Raw genomic sequence first — 26672 nt, forward strand, 5'->3', positions numbered from 1 at the left:
TAACATTTGCAGGAAGGGATTCTGAGGAACTGAGACAAATAATGGTAACGAGAGAGGAAGTTCTAGGCTTAATGGACAATATAAAAACTGACAAATCACCGGGCCCGGATGGCATCCACCCGAGAGTTCTCAAAGAACTCAAATGTGAAATTGCTGATCTGCTAACTAAAATATGTAACTTATCCCTCAGGTCCTCCTCTGTGCCTGAGGACTGCAAAGTGGCAAATGTAACGCCAATATTCAAAAAGGGATCCAGAGGGGATCCTGGAAATTACAGGCCAGTTAGCTTAACTTCTGTCTCTGGAAAACTGGTAGAAAGTATTGTTAAAGCTAGATTAACTAAGCACATAGAAGAACAAGCCTTGCTGAAGCAGAGCCAGCATGGCTTCTGCAAGGGAAAGTCCTGTCTCAGTAACCTATTAGAATTCTTTGAGAGTGTCAACAAGCATATAGATAGAGGTGATCCAGTGGACATAGTGTACTTAGACTTTCAAAAAGCGTTTGACAGGTACCTCACCAAAGACTTCTGAGGAAGTTTAGCAGTCATGGAATAAAAGGAGAGGTCCTCTTGTGGATAAGGAATTGGTTAAGAAGCAGAAAGCAGAGAGTAGGAATAAATGGACAGTTCTCCCAATGGAGGGCTGTAGAAAGTGGAGTCCCTCAAGGATCGGTATTGGGACCTGTACTTTTCAACTTGTTCATTAATGACCTAGATTTAGGAGTGAGCAGTGAAGTGGCCAAGTTTGCTGACGACACTAAATTGTTCAGGGTTGTTAAAACAAAAAGGGATTGCGAAGAGCTCCAAAAAGACCTCTCCAAACTGAGTGAATGGGCGGAAAAATGGCAAATGCAATTCAATATAAACAAGTGTAAAATTATGCATATTGGAGCAAAAAATCTGAATTTCACATATACGCTCATGGGGTCTGAACTGGCGGTGACCGACCAGGAGAGAGACCTTGGGGGTTGTAGTGGACAGCACGATGATAATGTCGACCCAGTGTGCAGCAGCTGTGAAAAAGGCAAATTCCATGCTAGCGATAATTAGGAAAGGTATTGAAAATAAAACAGCCGATATCATCATGCCGTTGTATAAATCTATGGTGCGGCCGCATTTGGAATACTGTGTACAGTTCTGGTCGCCTCATCTCAAAAAGGATATTCTAGAGTTGGAAAAGGTTCAGAAGAGGGCAACCAGAATGATCAAGGGGATGGAGCGACTCCCTTACGAGGAAAGGTTGCAGCATTTGAGGCTTTTTAGTTTAGAGAAAAGGCGGGTCAGAGGAGACATGATAGAAGTGTATAAAATTATGCATGGCATTGAGAAAGTGGATAGAGAAAAGTTCTTCTCCCTCTCTCATAATACTAGAACTCGTGGACATTCAAAGAAGCTGAATGTTGGAAGATTCAGGACAGACAAAAGGAAGTACTTCTTTACTCAGTGCATAGTTTAACTATGGAATTTGCTCCCACAAGATGCAGTAATGGCCACCAGCTTGGATGGCTTTAAAAGAAAATTAGACAAATTCATGGAGGACAGGGCTATCAATGGCTACTAGCCATGATGGCTGTGCTCTGCCACCCTAGTCAGAGGCAGCATGCTTCTGAAAACCAGTTGCCGGAAGCCTCAGGAGGGGAGAGTGTTCTTGCACCCGGGTCCTGCTTGCGGGCTTCCCCCAGGCACCTGGTTGGCCACTGTGAGAACAGGATGCTGGACTAGATGGGCCACTGGCCTGATCCAGCAGGCTCTTCTTATGTTCTTAATGCAAAATTTCTTAAATTAATTAAAATTCAGCCATGCACTTTTTAAACTTTTAAACGGCAGAAGATGAAGGTCAGAGTATGGGGCAAGGTCAGTAATAGGATTACAGGTACTCTGTGAACATGACTGGTTTTTAACTAATTTCAAGAGATTGTGAGAACTCTTGACCGAAAAAAGTCCAAAAGGGGTCTGGTTTTTTCCTCTCTTTTTACACTTTTACACTCTCAATTCTCTCTGACTGTTTTGTGTATCGCCATGAAAATTTAGACAGTTGTTAAGCAAGCATTTCTGAGTTCAGGACTATAAGTTTTGTAAGGTTTTGTTTTGAAATGAGCTTATGGGAAGCATCAGGATGGCATGGTGGGGTATTTTCAGTTTAACACTGCGGTATGCGAAAAATCCATACTGGCTATAGTATACAGCCACTCTTGTGGCTGTATAATAACTGCTTCTTTTTAGCCGGAACCTCCTCTTGTTCATCTTTGGGTAGGTAATGTTTTGTTGCATGCTTGTAAATACCCTTAAAGTAGTCCCCTTTTTTGCACCTGTTAGTTACAGAATGAAGGCAGATTCTTAAATGAATTGTCACTGTATAGTAGATAAAAATGACTGACTGTCATGGAGAAAGTGGCAGGAACAAAGCATGATTTGTGTTATTTCAGTTGTTGTTGTTTCTTTATTTTTAATGTGTGGTATCTGATGGAGAACTATTAAAAAAATTCCTGGGTGAATTGCTCATTTCATTGGGCTCACATTCATTCAATGGTAAGACCAGTCCTCCAGCACCCAAATCCTAAACATTTGGGTTGTCCTGTTCACTCAAGGACTTTTGCTTGCCCTTGAAGCCGGTTCTGGAGGTTCCCACAGCCCTCCAGAGCAGATCTGAAGGGCTGCAAGATGTGCATGGGAAGCTGCAAGAAGTTCCACTGCACGTCAAAATCCTTGCACAAACTGGACAACTTCATAGGATATAGCCATTAGTCTAACAGATATTCCTTCAGTGCCAGCATAATATCATGGTAAATCAGGGTAGCCAATGTGGTGCCTGCCAAATTTTGTTGGACTCCAACTCTCATCAGTCTCAGCTAGCACAGCCAATGATAAGGGGGGATGGTAGAGCTATCCTCAGCTACCCTTGCAAAAATAATATAACTCTCCCCCCCATTTTGCTTAACAACCAGCCCAAAAGCTTACTACTTTGTGATATTTTTGTTAATCCTAATAAAAATATAGCCCTGCTGTAGTGTTTTGTAACTGTGGTGTCTTTATAATTTTAATTTTATTTTGCAAGTTTGCACTAGTATAGCAATTCATTAGCTCACCCAAACTCCAGCATTGACTCAAATTTGGTCGCTAGCTTAGAAGGCTTTAACGAAGGAGGGAGGACAATTTAACAATAGCTCTTAGGTACAATAGGTAAATGACTTCTTCATGTTCAGAAGCAGTATATCTCCAAATATAACAAAGCTATCACCTACATGCCTGGCTTATGAGCTTCTCAAGGGGCATCTGACTGATTATTTTTGGAAATAAAATGCTGCATTAGGTGAAACTTTGCTTTAAGCCACCAGGAATCTGGTGCTCTTACCAGCACATGTTAGGATTGATCTGCTAGTGGAATAAGTGAAGCTTTTAATAGCATCATTCATTTAAGAAAAGCACACATGCATTTTATAGTAAGGAGATTGATGCAGTCTTCTCTCTTACACACCTGGTTGTACCTACCTTCAGCTAACATGGGGGGGGGATCCCTTTCTTTAGAACTATCTTTGAAACAACTGATGAAATGTGAATAATCTAAATATAAAAGAGAAATACTGCCCTCCAGTAGGGATGGAAGGATCTGTCAATTTTAGTTCTGTCAGTTTCTCATTTTTCCAATCTTAAATTCAGTTCTTCGCATCTCTGCAGCACTTTGCAAAAAAAAAATTATACACTTTTGCATGCAGTTTTGACTAATGTACAGTTTTCAAGCAATTTCTCCAAATACAGAGCATTTTACATCTTATTTTCACTAATATATTCATTTTAGAGCACATTTTCCCTTAATATATGCATTTTTGTAAATGTTGTTGGGAGAACTGCATTGAAAAATTCAAATTACAAATTCTGAAGGATGGCTGTGTTTTGGTTCTTATCTGGTTTCAGAAAGTGCGACTTCGATCAATTAGGATTTAAATGTGAACTGAATTGAATTTCCCCCCCCATCCCTACCCTCCATCTCCAGAGACACCTGATTTAATCGGGCCTCAGCGGACTCTTTATCTAACGTGCTCAGTGCAGCTTCAGCTTTCTATGCAGGGTGTTGTATCCTGTGCTGTACCAATGGCGTTCCATTGGTGCAATGGGATTTCCGTTTCCTCCTCTCCTCCTGTGTGTCCTGCCATACCTGTTCTAGAGGGTCCCCAGCCCTCCAGAACTGATTTTGAGGGTGCACAGGGGTCTGGAGGGGACAGGGAAGGAAGAACACATTCCTTGGTGTGCATGGAAGTCCCTTGTGCTAGCAGAGCTGCAGCACTGGATACAACCCTCGGGTGTTTTGATAGCTGTTCTGTACCTTAGAACAGTCCTGCAAATTCCAAACTTAACTAGGGAATGGGAGAATATGTTGATACCTAGGTCTTTGTATGCATGTGTTTTACTACCCTGTTCCTGAGAGATTATACAACCCAAATCACCAGAGCAAAGGAAGACTATTTGTCATCTCTACAGCGCTGAACTACACATTATGCAGAAGCAGTGAAAAAAGTCACTTCCAGACAACCTGTTTATTGTGCATTCATCTTGATTTGTCTGCACAACGTTTGCAGGGAGGTTAGACAGCACCAGCTATTTATCCTGATTTATTTGAGGGGCGGTTATGCGATGTTGGTTATTCCACTTTTTCTTGTCACTTTCCTTATCAAAAAGTCTGGTTTGGGGGGTAGGGAGGCTTGTTACGCAAGAGTGCCAAATCCATTTTAATCACTCAACCTGAATTTGGTGGTATATGAATGAATCCCACCCAAAAATAATGGCAGTCTGGATGCACCTTAGATCTCCAATTTGTTTATTTCCACATAAAAGCAGGCAAAGGGGAAGCCAGTGGTTGTGTTTTCCTCATCTACCAAATTACTCTACACACAGCTGCAGGAGAGAGAGAAAACACAGGCGCCCTACCTTTCCGCCTGCACCAGTAACTGCAGGGTGGGTCCAATTTAAATCAGGAACCCAACATGGGGGGAAAGTTAAAACACATGCACCCTCAGTACCGCTGTTACGATTACAAAGGGAGCTCCTCATTGATGCTTTTAAAATTCAAATAAATGTATCACAAGATCCAGTCATGTTATCCTCCATAACATGCTGCTTGACTTTGAGCAAATATACTTTTTTCTCAGATATTCCTAAACCCTTGCTCTAAAGACCCAGAATATGTTCTGAATATGTTAAGGCAAATGAAGAACATGTACATTTCAAAGTTTTTTCTAGGATTTTCTCCAATTTAGACCTTTTGTATTCTATTATCTCCCAGTCTCAGCCACCTCCACCAGTTTCCCTGAAGAACAGTGAACCTATACTGTTTTTTGTAAGGATTATTGTGATAATGTATGTGATGCACTCAAAAGCACTACTGTATATATAAAGGCTAAGTATTATTGCTTAGCCAGTAAAATATATAAGCCCTATTCAGATGTCCATTTCCCTCACGCAATTACAATTACATGAGGGAGAGCGGTGGTTGTCTTGGCAAGCCTCACCCCCATAGAACATCATGGTCCCCATATTTATTGTGTTAGTTTCTAAATCATCTGAAGATGCTCTCCTAGGTGTACTACAACCTGTCAAGACCCATTTGGCAGCAATCCAAGGGAAGGTCTTTTCAGTAGTGACACCTTCATTTTGGAATCCCCCCCCAAATCAAGGCAGGCACCAACATCAATGGTATTTGGGTGTATGCTAAAAATTGTTTCTTCTCCCAGGTCTTTATGGGTACTGATACCAGTTAGCCATAACTTAATATGTCTGTTTTTGGCCTAATGTTAACTGACATTTTATTTATTCTTTATGTTTTCGTGTAATTTAAACATGGCTGAATACACACCATACATTTAAAGCACATTTAAAGACCACAAAGAATCCTGGGAACTGTAGTTTACCCCTCACAGAGCTACAATTCCCAGCACCCTTAACAAATCACAGCTACCAGGATTCTTTGGGGGAAGTGATATGCTTTAAACATGCTTTAAATGTATGGCGTGTATGCAGCCATAGTTTTGTACACCGGCCTTGTGATGTTTCCATGAAAGGTGGAATAGAAATAGTTTTAACAAAGAAATAATTATGCTTGTAACTTTTTTTAAAAAATCCTCCACTGCTCTCATATATTGTTTTTAATCCTCCAGAGCTCAGCCATGCACCTTCAAAATCCTAGATTTCTCCAAGCAGGCATTCTAGGAAGCCAGAAGATTGAGAAGCCGTCTTGAAGCTACTGGGGGAAAAATGTTTAAAGCAGTATTAGGCACCTCATAATAATATTAAGGTAGGAGCAACAGGCAACTCTAGGATTGTGACATGCCAGGGGGTGGGGTTTGCCAGACACCCCCACTCTCCTTCACATGAGAAACAAACACCCTAATAGCCAGAACCTATAAACTTCCATTTTATTATTTTTTTTCTGTGAAAACCAAATATTGAGGAGAGCTCTGCTGGATTAGGTCAAAAGTTCACCTAGTCAAGCATTGTCTTCTCACAGTGGCCACCAAATGCCTATAGAAAATCCATAAGCAGATACGAGTGTAACTGCACTCTCCCCACTTGTGTGATTATGAGTCTGAAAACGAATGTGCAATTTACAAGTTCACTTTCAGGATTTTTCTTCGTTTTTCTTAGTCTCTCATCAACCACAAACTCCTTGGGGGTCCTTGGCAATTCCCTATTTCTCAATGATTTCATTGGCTGGTTTCTCATCTGTTACCCAAATGACTTTAATGGAGTTTTACCATATCAGAATTCTGTAGGCTTTTGTGGGGGTGGATAAACAAATACTGTAAAGGTTCTATGACCAACCTTGGGTTCCCTTTCAGAATAACGCTGCAGGTTTGTTTTCTTTTACTGCAAAGAATTCACCTTCTGTGGGGGAAGCAAAACAAAGGAACAAGAATTCAGACCTCGGAGGTTGATGTTTCCTTAATCTAAATGAAAACAACATTAGGAATAAGCAGTAAAAAAGCAACGTAAGTGTGTACATATGAATGCCATAAAACTGAATTGGATGCTTAAGACATCTAATTTAAGATGAGGAAGTGAAATCATAGGTCCTATAAAATGCACACAAATTCTATTTTTTAAAATATTCATTCAGAAAACAATAGGAAAATTAATGTTTATTTCACTGTTCTCCAGTGCTCAACATAAATCTGACCCCACATGCCACTTTCTCTTTATCGTCTTCATCCTGCAAATGAACATGTTCTTATGTTTATGTCCTCAATTCAATTACAAAGAAATAGAAAATGGTACCTGAAATCAATAGCCTATTACAGTACTGCAATGATAGGTCATTTCAGCTCCATTTAGTCTATTGAAATATAAGCCTACACTGTGTGCTTAGAAGTTCCAAAGTACCAGAGGAAAATTCCTGTTGACTTCATAGATAGGCTTTTTAGTACCCGAGTCTGTGAAACTCTGTATTCCCAGAGCCTACATAAGAACTGGAAATGCTCCACTCATTGCAGGAACCAAGAAGGCTAGCCAAACTCTAGCTCATGAGGCTTATGTGGTTTCCAAGCAATTCAAAAGAATCAGTAGATGTTAATCCCTTTATCAGGTAATCTATAGCAGATAGGAAATCTTTTCTGGGTCAGATGACCCTCTGTCATTTTCAAATGATGGACGGATCTCTCTGTTTCTAGTCTATGTCACTTTTGCATGTGTTCACTTATAAATCCAAGCATGCTGTTTCTGCAATACATTGGGGGGGGGGATTTGCACAAAGAAACACCCTCGCGTTTAAATTACGAAATACATATTTTTAAACATATTTTCTTACTATATGTCTTTTTAAATGCATTTCTTGCTGTGCTGTTGAGCTCAGGACTGCATTGTTACATCCAATGAACGCTACATTCCGATCCGCACATCAGCCCAGGACATGTGGATCAGGTCAGTCTGTATCAGAAATTGGAAAGATCAAATTCCTTGAACATCCTTACATGGCTGCACAAAATAAAATAGACAAATGGTAAGAAGAATATTTTCTCAAGGTTCTGACCCTCTTCTCCCCTATAGGCAATATTAACCACTTTTAATAAACCCACTTTTGTTTCTATACTTGGTGGATTCCTTCCCATCACAAGAGCCTGCCTTGTAACTCTTAGGAGAGTATTCAGTGCTGCTGCTCTGCTAGCACAGCAGAGTTCTACTTGCACAATGAAACTTTCCCCTCCTCTCCTCTGCAGCCCCCCCCCCAAATTCTGCTCCTGAGGACTGGAGGACTCTCTAGAGCAGATTTTGAAAGCATATGGGGAGAGAGGAAGAGGACTGTGTGAGCGGAACTGCATGCCTGCAGTGCGGTGCAGTGTTGGATACCACTCCCCATTCCCATTTCTGTAGTTTATGCATGTCGGTTGCCCTCCTTTTAGTAAATTATATTGTGAGCTAGTCTTCACAAACAACAGGTCATGGTGTAGAACTGTTCCTGAACTGTACCACTTCAGAATAAAGGGGGGGGGTCATGATCAATTGCTTCTCCATGAGACCATCTTGGCTGTAAGACCCTCTCCCTGCTTGCTGGCCTCTTTCCACCTGGCGTGGAAGGGTGGGGCTTTGACTGACTGCAGCTGTAAAAGGGAGTTGTGTTACTTTTTTCTGTTCATGTTGTGAGCCTCCTTGTGCATAAATTGTTATGGAAAAGCGGCATACAAATAAACAGTGATGATGATATAAAAACAGTCTGAAGATAGAATACTAGATGTTCATGACCTAGCCAAGCTTTCTCCCTAATACAAACACTTTCTAAGCACAGTTTCCATGCACAGCCCTGTTGGTAACCTTGATACTGGATTACTGCAACATTCTATGTTGGTCTACCCTTGGGGCTGGTCTGGAATCTCCAGCTAGTACAGAATACAATTGCTAGACTGCTGAAGGGAGCCTATAACCAACAGTATGTGGCACCTCTGCTATAACATATGTGCCCAAGCCAGGCTCAAGGCTCTTGTATAAATATACAAAGCCCTTAACAACTTGGATGCAGGATATCTTAAGGATTCCCTCCCAGCTTGATCACTGAGATCATGTGGAGTACTGCTAGGTGGTGCCAGAGTTTCAGAAGCCTGACTAGCTTCAACTAGAAGTTGGACATTTAGTGTTGCTGGTCCCATGCTGCAGAGCAGATATTCAGCAGGTATCTTCACCTGCTAATATTCAGACATCTCCTGAAGACTTTTTCATCCCAACAGGCATATTCAGTTGCCGAACTCATCTTGAAAATGTTTAATCATTTTTATGATTCTTTTGTGTTGTTTTTATGGTATTTTATGTTTTCTTGTATACTTAGTTGTACACTACTTTGACATTTTCTAGGAGGGAGCAGTTTATAACTATTTTAAAAAATAAATCTTAAAAACAAACTCACTCCCACATCTCAGGTTCTCCATGCATGAACTGCTTAAAATGAAGCCCTGAAAATAGTTTCCCAAGAACCATCTTTATACATCTTCTAGTCTAGGCAATATATGCAAAGATTAAATAATTAAATGCTGTTAGTCTTAAACACAGACACAACTACAGATCAGCCTTGTAAATAAGCCAACAAAATTTGTTAGAGTATCACAGATGACAGGCAAAGATTCTTCCTTCCTCCAGCAGCCCACAGCATTTCTACATTTCTTCTCTCCTGGGGCAGCACACTTGATTTCTCTGTAGAGGGCAGAATGTTCTATCCCTCCACCAGACCATTCACTCAGCCATGAATTCCATATTCTCATTGACATGTAATTTCTTGTTCCTTATGGTTGCTGGGCTAGTGCTTAAATACAAGGCTGCTCCAAATGGATTAAACAGCAGCATTCATTTACTGAGCTGCTATTGCAGTTTCCAAGGCTTCAGTTCACTTGCATAGCTAAAAAGCTTCGGTAAGACACCACAAGATGGCAGTCAACTATAGTTTGAACACACGTGAAGGAATAATTTTCAGACCAATTTAGGGTCACCATAAGTCGGAATCAACTTGAAGGCAGTCCATTTCCATTTCGAACAATGTATATATTATTCACAGCTCGTGTGTACACTGATTTAAGGCAAGTTCTATCAAAGTACAATTTACATTAAATATTTACATCAACTGCACAGTGAACACTGGACCATAGGGGTCCACACATTAATATGGGCATTGTGACGGGAAAGAACTAAGTGAAAAATGAGTAAATGAACACAGAAAATTAAGCATGCTTGCTTTTCACCACATTAAACTGATGAGCACTAATAAATCTTCTCACTGCATGAGATTACTAAACTGGCCTCTACTGAAGTGGTGCTAAGTATGTCCATACTTACTGATCTTGAAGTAAGCCAATGAAACAAACAGAACTTCACAGATGCACTTTGTTTCATGGACAATCCATGCAACACCAAGGGCCAGAGAAATAATACATTTATATTTTGCCTTTCCTCCAAGTTCATGAGCCAGAAATGCACTTGTTGCAAGTAACCACTGTGGTGTTGCATGTTCTTTTCATGAATTCTTACTAATGCCAAATTAAGTGGAAGAAACCAAATGAAGCCTGTCTATGTGTGTAAGCATGCATACACACATGCAGCATGTCAAGTAGTATATTTTTACTTGCTTCCTTGTTACCAGTGCTTCAGTATTTTTGCGACCATCTTAAGTTCCATTTCAACAATACTAGGATTTATAGGATGAGCACAAAACTGCTTTAAACCTACATGTTACACACAGCTTTGACAGAGAGAAGCTGAACAGATTTAGTACATGTAATTATTGTGACTCTGTAGATGCAATCCATTTATTATGAAGTGAAAGGAATCTTAAACAGCACACTACATACTGCAAAAACTGTCAGTGAAGGGGCAGGTGAGTTACAATGGCAGAAAAAGGTTCATTAACTATGCAGAGTATGTTACTATTTTATGAATACTTTAAATATTGATGATTTTCCTTAGGCACATCAGTCAATCTGATGCTTTTCACTCTGCACACAGGAAAAGTTCTTCAGTGAAAACTGATGTCACATTTTATCTATGATCTCAAGATCAATGTCAAGCAGCAATTAGAGCCAGAAGGAGATGTGACCCCTTCATTCCCACATTAACCTGCATCAAACACCTAGATATCAGGGGATTAATAATTCCACGTATGCATGTGCCAGCTGCAGCACACACAATGTAGGAAAACCAAATAAAAATTTAAAAAAGGTCTTGTTGTACCTCAAAGATTAATTTTGTAATTAAGTGTTCATGGGCCAGAATCAAATTCCAATGCATGAAGTAGGTAGGTATATGTATCTCAAGCACAAAGAAAAATGTATTAGTATATTAAATGAGGCCAAAGTTAGTGTGTCATATTGCTGTGGAGGACACAAATGAAAACATAATCTTGTCAGCACTGGTGTCACCACTAGCGGTGAGTAGATAGAGCAAGATCAATAGTGTAAGCACCTCCCCAAAGAAGAACATTTATTTCAACAGAAGATAGTCACTGCTATTATCGTGTCAAAGTTTCCCAATATCAATTTGCTAATGGAATTCTATATCAGCATGTTCAAACTGGAATCTATTTTACTTCATTTTTTTGGTGAATGAGAGCCAGTGTGGTATAGTGGTTAAGGTGCTGGACTACGGGAGACTAGGGTTCGAATCCCCACATAGCCATGAAGCTCACTGGGTGACCTTGGGCCAGTCACTGCCTCTCAGCCTCATGAAAACCCTATTCATAGGGTCACCATAAGTCGGAATTGACTTGAGAGCAGTACAGTTACATTTATAGCAATTTAAAGATCCAATACAAATACCCTAGGGAGGACATGGGAAACCTGTGGCCTACCAAATGTTGCTGGTCTACAATCCCTATTATCCCTGACCCTCGTCCATGGGCTCTGGGGCTGATGGGAGTTTGAATCAACAATATCTAGAGGGCCACAGGCGCTCTATATTTGCCTACAACTGCTTTGCCACTGGTTTTTGTTTTACCACTTTTTAATGTTTGCTCTCCACTCTCTTGCATAGAGAATAACCTCTTTGGCCCAGTACCTAGTGACAACTGTACCAAAAATAGCTCAAGTTACTTTTCAATATGATGCATTTATAGTTTAGATATCCTCTGCGATAGAAAAGTGAGAAGAGCCACAGAATTAGTAAATGGGGTAATGTCAGAACTATTCAAGCTAAACTGTGGAACTTGTCAAGGTTGCCCTCTTTCACCTCTTCAGTTTGCCCTATCTACAGAACCATTAGCTGAAATAATCAGAACCTCTACCATAATAAACAGGGTTAAAAGAGCCAAAAAAGCATTTAGATTGAACTTATATGCAGATAATATAGCTATTTAGTTGGCTAATCCTGAAAAGAACGTTGGAAAACTTCTACCTATACTGGAAATATTTAGCAGTCTTTGGATATAAACTGAACCTGAAGAAATCAGAATGGTTGGGAGATAATCTAACCCCCCCCCAAAAAAAAGATAAAATAGCAGAACAGTATGGTATACCTTGGAAAGTCACCAGTCAGATATCTTGGTGTATGGATAACACCTAAAAAAATGTAGAATATAACCATCATAAACTCATGCAAGAAGTTATGAAAAATTTGAAAGTTTGGACATGCATAACAATTTCCTGATTAGGATGGATTGCCACTGTCAAAGGGCAATATTGCAAAAAAATTGTTTGTGTTCTTTAATATCTCATTGTAGGTACTTATCACATCTTCTGGTAAAGTATCAAAAGCTATTAACCAATTTATTGTGGCATGGAAAGAAGTCCAGTCTCTGAAAGAACATTATTTGGGCCTCTGGATGGTGGCGTGGTAGTGTTTCCTTGCGTTCAGAAATATTTTGAGGTTGCTATGCTTGTTCATACAAAATAATTGAGTAATGGAATATTCAAATGCTGAGTAATGGAATATTCAAATCTTATAGAGAAATAGTAAATATGATGGACAAAAAGGGAGGACAAAAAGATGGTTACCTATTTATTAACAGTTGCTAGACTTATAATCACCTCACACACTGGAAGAAAATGAGCCCTCTATCACTGAAAGACTGGATTGCAAAATTATGGGAGCATGTCTCAATGTTAAATTAGTATCGTCAGAACAAGACAAGGTGCCAAAAAGACAATGACTTCACAAAAAGGTGGGCACTGTTAGTGATGTACTGGTCAAACAAAGTACAGGAACAGACAGAACTGCAGACACTGCTGCATATATTGTGATATAATAGGGAAGGAATCCATTGGCCCACGCAGAAGAATTCTGTCAACCTAACAGACTGGTATCGATTCAAGTTTCTTTGTCCACTAGCCTTTGTCCACTGCTTTTACAGGTCTGTTTTTTTTCCCCTTGTCAGAAAAATATATATTAATATTGGTATTTTGAAAGGAAAAATATATTTTGAAAGGAATATAAATTGAAGGAAATAAAAATAATATCCATATTTTGAAAAATGGAAATAGACTGCCTTCAAGTCGATTCTGACTTCAAGTAGATTCCCACTTATGGCAACCCTGTGAATAGGGTGTTCATGGTAGGCGGTATTCAGAGGTGGTTTACCATTGCCTTTCTCTGAGGCTGAGAGGCAGTGACTGGCCCAAGGTCACCCAGTGAGCTTCATGGCTGTGTGGGGATTCGAACCTTGGTCTCCCAGGTCATAGTCCAACACTCTAACCACTACACCACACTGGCTCTCTATCCATATTTTAGATGCAGTTATTTAACAATCCATTTCTGAAAACAGCCGCAGAAAATCACTACATAAAAATCTGATCCACAACAGTGGCAAATAAGCAACTTAATGGAAAATTCAGTACCAAATCAGAATTGAATGGAATTCTAGCACATCCCTAGTAGCAATATAATGTAACATATTGGAAGATAAGATTTATGACACCATAAGATTAAGATAATAGTAGATGCGACATAAATGCTAATTGTTTCATATAATTTAAATGTTTTTTATTGTTTTCATTTATTAAAATTGTTTTAAAAATTGATGTGAAACTGCTTAACTCTGAATATGTTTGTGACCTCTCTGTATTTTATTTTAAAGCAATAGTTTATAAAAAAAATTAAAGGTGAGAAAATTAAGTCTACACCATTTTCTAACTGCAGAACTGGAGATACATAATAGAGCTGTGCAACCAATCCGGGTGAATTTCAAAATTAAAGCATGACAATTTGGGCCGAATTGGGGCTCGTCCAGATGGGGTCAATGCAGCCCCAGATCAAGTCCACCCCAAGCGATCCAGAGCTGTGAAAAGTAGGGGCAAGGATATCAAGCATGCCGTCAGGTGAGGGAGGAGGAATCTCCCTAGGGCTGTGCAAGGCCCCAGTTCTGTTTGGGACCTGGTTTAGGTCTAGAGAAATCCAGCCAGAATTGCGGCACAGTCAGGATTACCAAATTAGGGTGCCTTGAACAGCTTTAGTACATAGTTTACCGAAGCTGTAGAATTTAGGCCATATTGTGCTATAGAATCTGGAGGTGGAATTAGTTGTCAGGACTGAATTCTAGGCACCCCTGCTGGTAGACATTCTCCAGAGTTATCGGACAAAATTGTTTTGTATACAAGGAATTGTTTCCTTGTACACTGCTCAAAAATATCTATATAACTTAATGAGTCCATATGCACACAGATCAAACCTAGGTTTCCTGGGGCTGGGAGGAGAAAAGAGATTACATGGAAGAACTGCCACATCCTGTGCCATGCTGTTTTATTGCTGCACAGACAAGAGAGAAACAGTTCAGTGGTGGTAGGGAGGACCATAGTTCAGTGGTAAAGTATCTGCTTTGCATGCAGAAGGTCCCAGGTTCAACTTAAGGGCTGAGAGAGAGTTCTGTCCGAAATCCTGGAGAGCTGCTGCCAGTCAAGTATACACCAGCTGTGGGGAACCCTTGGCCCTACAGATGCTACTTACTACAACTTCCATCAGCCCCAGCAAGCATGACCAGTAGCCAGAAACAATGGGAATTGCAGTTCGGCAACACCTAAGGCTCCCCACACGTGGCTATCCTGAGCTAGATGGACCAATTGTCTGACTTAACCTTTCCCCTCCTGTTAACTTCAATTAACAGGAATTTGCATTGCCAGTTCCAGGGTATAGTGTTTAGCCAGTTCTACGGACATGTCAGAAAAACAAAGGGACTTTGATTATGGTGGCATGTCATCTCATCAGCAATCTTCCCTCTCTACTGACAGAGCAGCACTTATAATGCTTTCCAAGGACCCTCAGTCAGCCTCTAGGTGAGCATAGGAGTGCTCCCTAAATTTCACACGTGAATTTGTAATGGCATTTGTATAAAGCTATAGTTTTTAATAATAACTTACATAATCGAAAAACAGCTCACAAGTCTATAGCACCACAACTTTTTATTAAGAAAGATTTTTAAAAGTTTGACACAGATTTAGAGATAACCTGCCCAAAGTTTTATATAAACACTGATTATGTCTGAAACAGCATTCAAATTAAAACATTTGGTTTAAGACTGGGAAGCTCTATCCCAGTATTTCCTACAGTAATCTGTAAAATTTTCCCATCTTTCCAGGCAAGAAATAAAATCATACCACTGGGAAATTAAGAACAGTGTTACCATGCCGTGAAACCAAGACCTGTGCACCAGGTAAAAGTCAATTTTTATTTGAAGCATGCATTCACAATAGAAGACTATTAAACACTGATTGCAACAGTTTAACATCTTACGAGTCAAGTGTATATCCAGCTGCTGGTTAAAGTGCAAATTACGTATGTGCCAAGTTCTTTTTAGAAGGCAGAGGTGATGTTGAAATGCTGCCATGAATGGTTATACAACTAACCAGAAGCACTGACAGTCTATTACAAGCTCTAGCCAGGTTTAGTTTCGCTTGCTACCAGCCAAACATGTATTCCAGAGCTTTGGACACAATGCTTTCATCTTTCCTTGGAGTCTGTCTGTCAGAAACTACCTAAAACAAAAAAAAGACACATAAGAACATAAAAGCCTGCAAGAACAGGCCAGTGGCCCATCTAGTCCAACATCCTGTTCTCACAGTGACCAACCAGTGCCCATGGGAAGCCTGCAAGCAGGACCTGAGTGCAATAACACTCTCCCTTTTTGCTGCTTCCGGCAACTGGTTTTCAGAAGTATACGGCCTCTGACTATAGAGGCAGAGCACAGTCATCATGGCTAGTAGCCATTGATAGCCTTATCCTCCATGAATTTGTCTGATCTTCTTTTAAAGCCATCCAAGTTGGTGGCCATCACTGCCTCTCGGGGGAGTGAATCCCACAGTTTAGCAATGCGCTAACATTGACACAAACATTAAGTAGCAGATTTCTGCCTTCTGAACAAACAAATATCAATTCCTTTTATTCATTAAGGTGAGTATTTCACTATATTATCTCTAAATACCTGATAGTCGCTAGCTGAAGCCTTATATGCTGTAGCAAGCGGTCTCATAGTAGAGATCCTTTGAGTACTTGAAGGCTGCACTGGTGTGCCTAGTGTTTTCATTGGTGGTGGGAAGGCTGAAGATGGGGATGATATAGAGCCTCTATCTGCATTTTCCATCACACTCTACAAACAGATCAAGTATTCCATTCAGACACAACATTAAATTTATCCAAGTCCAAGCATTTTTTCAGGAGTGCAAGATACCATATTTCATCATTAGAATTAGTCTGAAAAACTATTCCTTCAAGTGCACAATAGTGTTTGCTTACTAGAACTTGTCCGATTATCAGAGTGCACTAGTAAAGTCTGACAAGCAATGATTTAACAAGCCATGAGAGCATGCAACCAAATATAGGCATTGTTGAGGCAAAGGAATACAGGATGTTTAAAACTAAGCTAGGTTATTCGCATTTATTTTGATGTTGGATGACAGACTAAAAGCTAGATTTCTGTGTAACAGTTCACATTTTGTGACATGGCCGGAGTTCGATTCCAACGGAAGGAGGAAGTTGAATCTCCGGTAAAAGGGGTTGAGGTCCACTCAGCCTTCCATCCATCTGTGGTCGGTAAAATGAGTACCCGGCATATGCTGGGGGGTAAAGAAAGGCCGGGGAAGGAACTGGCAAACCCACCCCATATATACGGTCTGCTTTGTAAACGTTGCAAGACATCACCCTAAGAGTTGGAAACGACTTGCACTATAAGTGTGGGGACACCTTTACCTTTACGTTTGTAATGAAAAATCTGCTATGCTGCTGGGAACAACTGTTTTACTCCAAACATTGTGTTTGGCACTTAGGCTGCAATCCAATACACACTCACCTGGGAGTAAGTCCCACTGAACCCAATGGAGCTTGCTTCTGAGTAGACATGTATTGGATTGCAGCCTTATTCTGTAAAGTAGATTTTCCTTTAGTCTAGTCCTCATCAAGATAGTCCATCATTCTGCTATCCTGGAATGGGAGTATAATACTAAATACAGCACCCTAAACATTTTAGTCAGCTTATCTGCCCAGTTCCCCACATTGTTATTTCTACCATGTCCTGTATCAATAATACGTCAAGTTATATTAGGTCACACCTCAAATTAATATTACTGAAGCATATATTGACAGAAAAAGTATACTGACAGAAATGTAAAAGGCAAAATGCTGATTTCAGCAGGACAAAAATGGTGGGCTCATGGGATTAAGAGACATCCATATTTTGTGCCAAAGTCATATTCCATGCTTCATTTATTGTGGCACTTTCTAAATCACATTACAAGTCCACAATTTTTAGTCTGAAACAACTCTAAAGTTACTAAAACAATTCCATTCATAAGCCATTAACACACATTGGTTCATAAGCAGTGGTAAACTGGGTGCTCCATTCCATGACTTGCTCAACAATATATTACACAAGAGTTCCAAACAGTTACTCCACATATTCACAGACAACACCATATAACTTACTTTATCTATACAAGGTTTCACTCCAATCATGATAGATTCACCAAAAATTCTCCCATCTTTGCTCAAGGCTTTCCGGGCTTGCAATTTTGACTGATAGTGAATATGCATCCAGTTTCCTGTATTGGACATCTGTAGAGATTAGTGAGAAGTAAGATTTAGACACCAAGATGAACATAATGGCTGGTTTTTATTTTCACAAAAATGCACATATCTAGACCTACCACATGCTTTAATATGTTTCCATACTGTGCAAACTGTAATAGGATATATGAAGCAGATGCCTGAGGAAACCTGAAATTTCAATAGGAAAGATTTACATCACCATTTAAAGATCAGAAACAAAACTTCTCAATATTCAGTCAACACTGCCATTGGTAGTGTCTCCAGAAATGCAGATCAGTGTATCATCTGTATCTTCAAACACTGCCAGTCTTGCTACCCATCTACCATCCCTACATTTTATGCAGTCATCTCCATGACACAAGACCAGAGAGATCAAAACAGTACAGTTTAGGCAGGCCCAGGTACTACAATATTAAATAGAAATACTTCTGTTTAGCATTGATTATAGACCAGAATGCAATGAAGAGGGCAGATGAAACTGTAATGAAAACCGCACAATTAAGATTTCTATAATGTTTTAATTGGCCTATATTATACAAACTTTGATAACTTTAAAAAGCAATAAATATCCTAAAAAATAGAAAATAAAGATAAAAAATACTGACAGCCAAGATCAACTACTGAGATTAAGAGGGATCTGCACACAGGTTATCCAAGTTGTATAAACTGCAGAAATCTTCATATCTTATCTAACCTATCCTTTATATTTTATATCTTCATCCTATGCTCCTACAGAGCTCATATCTTATGCACTGAAAAGCTTAGGCAAGCCTGCTGAGGCCTATGTTTAAATATGTACACATGGTCATCTGTGGCAACATAACCACCTCTCAGCCTTACAGAACTGCAGTTCCCTTACCCAAACACTGTTACCCAAGTGTCATCAAGATGATCTTCAGATGTTAGGGCATCTCCCTGAGTATAGAACGGATCTAGTTGAGCTGGAGACATTGTGGACTTTCTGGGTTGTGCAAGACTTGCTGGACTGAACACACTGGCACCTATCAGATTGTAATAAAATGTACCTTAAATAACACTATAGTTAAAGTCGAACTAGAGTATAATATGAAAAAAAAAGCAAATACCAGAGATTGCTTGAATTCATATTAATGAAGTTGCAAAACATGTTAGAATGGTAGAAAGAAGAGCTGGCGTTGTTATGCTATCTCAAGGCCAGTAAACTAGCTTGACCTCCCCTCTGTGACTAAGGCTGCAATCAAATACACACTTTCCTGGGCACTGAACCCAATGGAGCTTATTTCTGAGTAGATACGTACGGGATTGCAGCCTGAGTGTTTTATAAAGGCAAAGTTCTAAGAGGTAGCTATCTGATTGCCAATCTTTTTCATTTTCTGTGAAATTAGAGCCAAACTCTAATTCGGAATTTACTGGCTAAATAGAAATCCCATTGAATGACTGTGAAATGCAGTTCCACAGCTTATCAGACAAGCCCCATCCCTTGCAGATTTTAAACAGCCTTTAAAGGCTTACTTCTTTACCACTCCCTTTAGCAACCAATTTGATTCAAGTTGCAGAACTCCCAATTCTCATCTGATTTTGATAATTTTATATTAGCGATTAGTGTTGATCCTGTTGGCTTACAGCCATGTTTGAAATATTGTTTTGAGATCTGTTGCATTTCATGGTTTTAAATTGTATTTGAATTGTATGTTTGGTATATGGCTTGCAAACTGCCTTGGGAAGATCCCCCCCCAAAAAAACTAGTATACTGATTAAATATTTTTTAAACATCTCCAGAATCTATAAATTTAAAACTGTGTAGCTAGAATGCCGTTACCACTCATATCTCCTCTAAGATGAGTTAAGAACTGCTGTCTGTATTTTATAGTGAACATTTTGCTATTAACCTTAAAAGATTATGGCACAAAATCCAAACAACATATATGTATGTGCAGACAAGAACCAAAGGCATATCTAGAACTCTGGACCATTTCCCCACAGCAGGTCCTACCATGAGGAGACAAACTATGCATTGGGTTTAATAAGCAAGCTAGTCTCTCTGGCTCTCAGAGTTGCTGCAACAAAAATGAGATAATTTCTCATTTCAAATCCATCAATGCAAATAGCTTGGATCACTGCTTATGGTGGAAGATATAAGACACAGGAAGTGAAATGATCTATTAAGCAGATCATATACTGTTAATGCCTGTCCTCACGAGCAAGAATAGCAGAAACGAAGTGACTAATACAGAACTAGAATTTCAGACAAAGTATTTTTACTTCATAAGACAAAACCGTATCAGACATCATGACAGAAGCTTTGCTTCTTACCCTCTGCCTGTTTTATGCCAGAAGCAGAAAGTCATCCGAAATACTCTAGAATGTCAGAGCTACAGCAGCATTTTACAGTGCAATCCTATATGTCTTTTAAGTACTAAGTCCATTTTATTTTAATGAGGTTTACTCCAAGGGAAGTGAATATGTGATTGCAGCCTTTGTCAGTTCCAGATGTCTGGCTTTATATGTAGAAACAGAATATGGTTAGTGTGCTAGAGCACTATATGTAGCAGAATAACTGAAGTTTTTCCTACCTGTTCCAGGAGTCATTAGCATAGATCCAACAACTGGACTGTGTGTTACAGAAAAGCTGGCCTGCATAAGTGTAAAGAACTTAGCTTGAATTTGTGTTTTCAAAGTCAGGAATCAACTGTGCTTCAAAACGTGTAAGATATTTCCACAGTAAAATCAGACAGTACTATAGTTGCACATCTTGAACATGCGTGTATGTATCTACTGAATTGCTATGAAAGTGGGTTTCTTCTAGTTACTAGAACTATAACAACTGGATTATCTACTGAAAGTATAAGACATGAAATATGGTACTTGGGACTCCTTTTACACATGACCTCCAAATACCCATTTTGCATCCTGGGAGCCATGAATAGGCACAACTGAAGCACCACTTTTCTGCAGTACTGTGACAGATGCAGGGAAGGTTTGCCAGCCGTAAAGGACAAAGTCAGGCATAAGTAAAACATGCTTATTTCAACCTACAAATGTGGAAGTGCACAGTAAGTTGACCAAAGAACTGTCCACTCCAGAATACAAAAATTGACTTTGGTAATGAAACAAAAGGTAGTCCAATTATTTATAAATAAAAATTAAGAAGATCAGATTGGAATAAAGAATTGCCAGCTGCTACAAGGGATAAAAATGTTTTTTTCAGGCAACATGGAGATTCTAGTGTTAGCACATCTATCAATTTCTCAGCTGCCAGGCTGGGGAATAGTAACCAGCTGACAGAACTATTCCAGCTCCCAAGAAAAATGAATGGTATTTTAAGTGATTGCTTGTACACCTTTCTCTGCCTTGATTTAGAGTTTTCCAGTTAAGCATTAAACTGTTGTAAACCAATAAAATGCACAACTGCAGTATAAGCCAATATTTCCACATAGCCAGAGGTCTACAATTTTTGTCTTGTTCCAGTAGCCAGCCCAAACAAATAACTCTGCCTTTCTCCAAAAGAGAGGGGAGGGGTTTGCGACAACAAATTGAACTTAAGAAGTCCTCCAATGCCCTGCATAACTACAGATGCAAGGCTCTGCCCTCATCACCAGCTCCAAGGAAGGACTCTATCTGAAGGAACATTTTGCCTCAGAGACAGTAAGAATGTACAGAGGTCTCGCTACTTTTCAGTATTTTTCCCCAAGGCTTAGTGAGGTATCAGAACATCCTACCCTTCTTTTCCAGAGTCTGGAGTAAGACAGAAACTGTTAGACAGAATAAAAAGTGTATTCTCCACTGGCAAGTGCATTTGCAGACCCCTTTACATAGTTGTCATTAACATCATGGCAGAGAGCTTATACCTTGAGTACAACTTGAGCACAAATGACAGATATATACTCAGTCCTACTATATTTTCAAGGAAGCCATTTGTATTGTTGTCTTTCTGTTAATATTCAGGATTTGAGTAGTTAACTTATCTTTGTCTATTATACTAGACAATCAATTCAGAAAATAACATTTCAATATTTTTTTCCTGCTAAACATGCAAGATGCCACAGAATCTAAACTGCTTTACATGCATAGATCACTCACTGTTGGAATCCCAAGTTATTGTGTTTTGAAGCAAATGTATCTAATGATAGTTGGAACATTCATTTATCAATCTAGAGAAGAATGAGTATCAGTTACCACATGCAAGTTTCCGTTCAACTTTGAAACATCTTTAACAGTAACTTACGGGCCTTCTTGAAGTCAGGGGCGTTGATCCAATACCTGGGCTAGCTACTTCATCATATATACTTCTAACTGGTGGAGCACCACCTTTATCTTTGTGTGTTGGAACTACTGGTTGTGGAGGAGATCCACCTAAGTGAAATAAAGCATAACATTAAAAACTGTTGATGTGTCATTCTTTCTGATCCTTAACATCTTGTTACACCCAAAGTCTACAAATCTTGCAAAACAAAGCTTGATTAGCAACAGAGACACATTAGTATTTAAATGAATAATGCTTTGCTAATGAGGTAATCAATTGCTGGTCATACCGTCAAGAGAATTTCCATTGTTTATTGGGTAGAGTGCAACAGTTGCGAACCACAAGTCTATTATGCTTCTATGCTGCATTATGCTGCCCCCCCCAACAAACACCCAAGATGCAGTACTTAGGGAAGGGCGGGGAATAAAGGGGGGACATGACTGATACCTGCAAATGTGAAAGCACTAGTGCGCACTGTCAGCCCCCTTCCTGTGGTCACCGCCTTGTCACAGTCCCGCCTCAGGGTCCTGCTCTCTTAACTGTTCTCTCACCGGCTCTAGCAAAGATCTCTCAAGATCCCCCTGCTAGGCAGAACCACCAGACACTCCCTGTAAACAATATTGCCTTGAGACTGTGCCTTCGTCTCCTCCTGGCTTATTGCTATGTTGTGACTGGGTGCACTTACAGGCCTCAACCCCCCTGTATCTTTGTGCCTATAAAAATCACAGCCCTGGGTTGCTCTGGATACCTGATGATGTTACACTATCTCTTCACCGCTGCCACCACTGATACGGTTTCCCAACCTTGGTATATGCCCTGCCCACCCTTCTGGTCTGTGAAAGCCCAGCCAAGGATCAGGTGTTTTGGTAAACCAAGAAATATGTATTTATATGCACAGGGAATAACAAGATTACTTAAAGGTTTAGTCAACAAGCATGTGGTTTCATAAGATGTGTTACTCTATGTTTCTAAGTCACCAATTACCTGCCTCACTACCCACCTAATCCAATCCACCCTATCCAAAACCAAGCCACAGAACCAACCGACCCAATGACCCCCTTTCAACTGTCATCCTCTCATTTATACCTTCAGACACTCAAATGCTCAGCCAATCATAATACAACATTTTCCAACATTCCAGCCCATGTACTCCCCCCTCTCACTCAGTCTACTTACCACATATACTCTAATAAACCCGCACTTACCATATCTACAGTATTATATACACAGGGACATCACACGCATGCCTTATTTTTTATTAAAATTTTAACAATAAGGAAGTATGCATTATTGACCTATGTCTGAAAACATTCACAAGTATTTTAATAAAATAATTTCCAAATAAGGCTTTGAATTTAACATTTTACACCAAATTCAGATACTTTACTGATCAAGTAGTTCAGTTCAATTATTTCTGGCGATGGAGGAAAAAATACAATACTTATACAGCATGTGAAATTAATGTGACATACTTTAAGGTTTTGCTTACAAAATACAAGTCAAACATGTGCAATCTGATCCAAATAGATTCAGGTTATCAGAAAGTTTTCCAGAAGACCTACATCACTAGAGGATTTCCAACACCTTCCTTTGTTCACAATAGGAAAAGAGCTACCCCAAATCAGCTTGTATAATGCAATCTACAACCTTCTGCAGGTCAGGAGCACATCCAAACGATAGTCAGGATCTAATTTTTTTTCTCAGCAGTCTTCCATCTATTCGAGTGCTTTTATTGGTTTGCTGGCAATAGAATGAGGTGTCAATCACTGTACATAAAACTGGACAAAACATGCAATGATGACATTCCATTTTGCCTCTGATCCTTGGAGCTAAATGCATAAAGTGTTTTACACTCCCCCTTCCTCTCTTCCTCTGCCTCCCAAATACCAGAGGTTTCTCAGAGCCAACTTACCAGCAATCAATGGCGACCTTACGTCCATTACACCAACTGAAGGACCACTTAAGGAGCGAGGTTGTGGCGTCACAGGAGTTGGTAAATCACCCATCAAAAATCCAGGGAGAAACTGAGCACCAGCACCAGGCTTTGGAGAGGTAGGGGAACCCAGTGTCATTGGCTCAGTACCTATATTGGAAAACATTTCACATAAGAATGGCTTACCAAGTGTCCACAGGTAGAGTACACTAGTTAGCCCCAACACAACTTAAAAAAAACACTACAAAAGGTGAACCAAACCTCCAAAAGCATTTAGACAGAGCACTCAACTAAGTGTCCACAGATTAACACATGAAGAAAAACAAGGAGCAGGCAAGACCCTTTAGGGAAAAAACCCCAAAAGTAGCACAAATGAGGCTATCCCATGTTATCTAACAGCCCTGCGAGGTAGCTTAGCTTAAAATAACAGTGATCTAAGCCAAAAGTACTCATAAGCTTCATGACTGAATGGGAATTTAAACACAAGTCCCTGTGGTTCAAGTCCAACATCACTTCTTATACTTTAGAAGGGGGAGAGAGACATTTGAAACAGAATGAACAAAAGCTACTATGTACCCAGTTAGTGCAAGTACTGGCTGGGGTGTAACTTAGGGAGGTTGGACTCGATGGCCTTATAGGCCTCTTCCAACTCTCCGATTCTGATTCCCCTTAAAAAGTGCATACCTAAGCCAACAGGTCTACAAGCAAACCTGACTTCCCGACCAGGGGTTGACGTGGGCGCCTGAATGCGCTTGGAGGCATCTTGGGGTTTCATGACTCCCCGCCCCCCTACACAAGACACAGGAACCGGGACTCTGAGCCTTCCAGTCGTTTTTGTCTCTCTCTCTCTCACTCGCTCTCCCCGCCCCTTGGCTAGAGTCAAAAAATTCCGCGTTCTCGTTCCAACTGACGTCACAGCCGCCTCTCCCGTCCCAAGTTAGAACTGAGCAACACCGCCCCCGCGCCTTGCACTGCCGCGTTCTAGAAGCCCCCTCCACCACCAATGACAACTTGCGGAGGCCCGAGAGTGATCGCTTAACGGCCGCAAACTTCACAGGACTCAAACAAGTGGCGTTGGGCGTGAGAGAAAAAGGGCAGAGAGAGGGCGGGCACCGTGGGCACCACCCACCGACTTACGATAAGCCAAAATCAGGTAACAGGCCCAGGCAGGGCCGAAGGAACTCACCCACTGAGGAGGACGGCAGCGACAGTTCCATAGCGAAAGCAGCCATTCACCCCACACGAGAGGAATCCAGCAAAGAAACACGCACCCAAACCGCTCTTTCTTCCTTCTGCTTAAACTCGAGACTTTCAAATATAGCGGAAGTACCGCTTTTGCCCGCCGCGTGGTGGGCATACATCACTTCCTTCCGGGAGTGAATGTCTCAACTTCCACCATAAAGTTGAGACCTATCTGCTCTCCTCTAGCGATTCTTCTCTATGGTACTTTTCCCAATTGACATTATCTCCGTGGTAGTCAACTGAGCATTGTAAGACGTTGAAGATCAGATTTCCCCGATTGGGGGGAGGAGTGGTGATGCCAAGACTTGTCTCCCCTTTGGGTGATAAGAATGACAGTTACTAATAGAAGATAAAGAAGAAAGCAAGGGCTTTTAACGAAGCTGTAATATTGTTTGGAGGGGGGCAGTGTAGCGGCGTCTTATGTCTATACCCATTTACGTGGAAGTAAGCCCCGTTGAAATCAATGGGATTTACTTCTAAGCCCCCAGCGAAGCAAATGTTATAAAGCTTACAGCTGTCACGTTTGTTTCATTGGGTGTCTACACAACTGCTGGCCGGAATGGGCCCTTTATAAAAGAAATTGATGCCAAAAACACTGGGATGTGTTAGAGACACTTGAGAACAACATTTAGGAACAAAAACCATTCTGATAGGATTTTATTCACAACCAAAATGCCTTCCGGAATGGACAGCCCGGAATGGCGACTTCCCAGCGAGCCAGACCTCCGAAATTCACCAGTCCCACATGACTACATGGGATGCATGGAATAAGACACAAAACTTCCACGAAAACCATGTTCTGATACTTGTTCTGGGCTATAATACACTTTTACATAAAACAGCCTGGAACGCCGACTTCCCAGCGAGCCAGACCTCCCAAATTCACCAGTCCCACATGACTACATGGGATGCATGCAATAAGACACAAAACTTCCACAAAAACCATGTTCCGATACCTGTTCCGGGCTATAATAGGCTTTTACGTAAAACAGCCCGGAACAGCAACTTCCCAGCGAGCCAGACCTCCCAAATTCACTAGTCCCACATGACTACATGGGGTTCATGCAGTAAGACACAAAACTTCCACATAAGCCACGTTCCATGCAATAATACATCTTTCTGAACATAGCCCAGAACAACATCTGAACCAGCCAAGTCAATCAAATGCACCAGTCATGCATAACTGTATGAGTCAATGCTCTGGGCCACAAGCTTTCACAACAACCACTTTCACTTGCATACACACAAGCAAAGATTTGTGCTATGCGCTCCAATTGTTTTCAATGATATAA

The 26672-nt window shown here is 40.4% G+C and overlaps 1 protein-coding gene across 2 annotated transcripts; it reads right to left on the reverse strand.

The window, feature by feature from the left end:
- Positions 1-15336: 15336 nt before the first annotated feature.
- Positions 15337-25528, reverse strand: NUP35 (nucleoporin 35). 2 transcript variants are annotated; one of them, XM_061608271.1, is made up of 9 exons: positions 25325-25528; positions 24118-24288; positions 22188-22315; positions 20536-20596; positions 18843-18984; positions 18082-18151; positions 17861-17989; positions 16365-16529; positions 15337-15918 (listed from the first exon to the last, which is right to left on the reverse strand). In XM_061608271.1, exons 1-9 carry the CDS (start codon positions 25368-25370, stop codon positions 15841-15843), a joined length of 990 nt encoding a protein of 329 aa, XP_061464255.1. In that variant the 5' UTR covers positions 25371-25528; the 3' UTR covers positions 15337-15840. The 2 variants fall into 2 exon arrangements, with proteins under 2 accessions (XP_061464255.1, XP_061464254.1); XM_061608270.1 differs by lacking the exon at positions 25325-25528 and adding an exon at positions 24823-25147.
- Positions 25529-26672: the final 1144 nt, after the last annotated feature.

The sequence above is a fragment of the Rhineura floridana genome, chromosome 2, assembly GCF_030035675.1.
Source record: "Rhineura floridana isolate rRhiFlo1 chromosome 2, rRhiFlo1.hap2, whole genome shotgun sequence".
Classification (NCBI taxonomy): domain Eukaryota; kingdom Metazoa; phylum Chordata; class Lepidosauria; order Squamata; family Rhineuridae; genus Rhineura; species Rhineura floridana.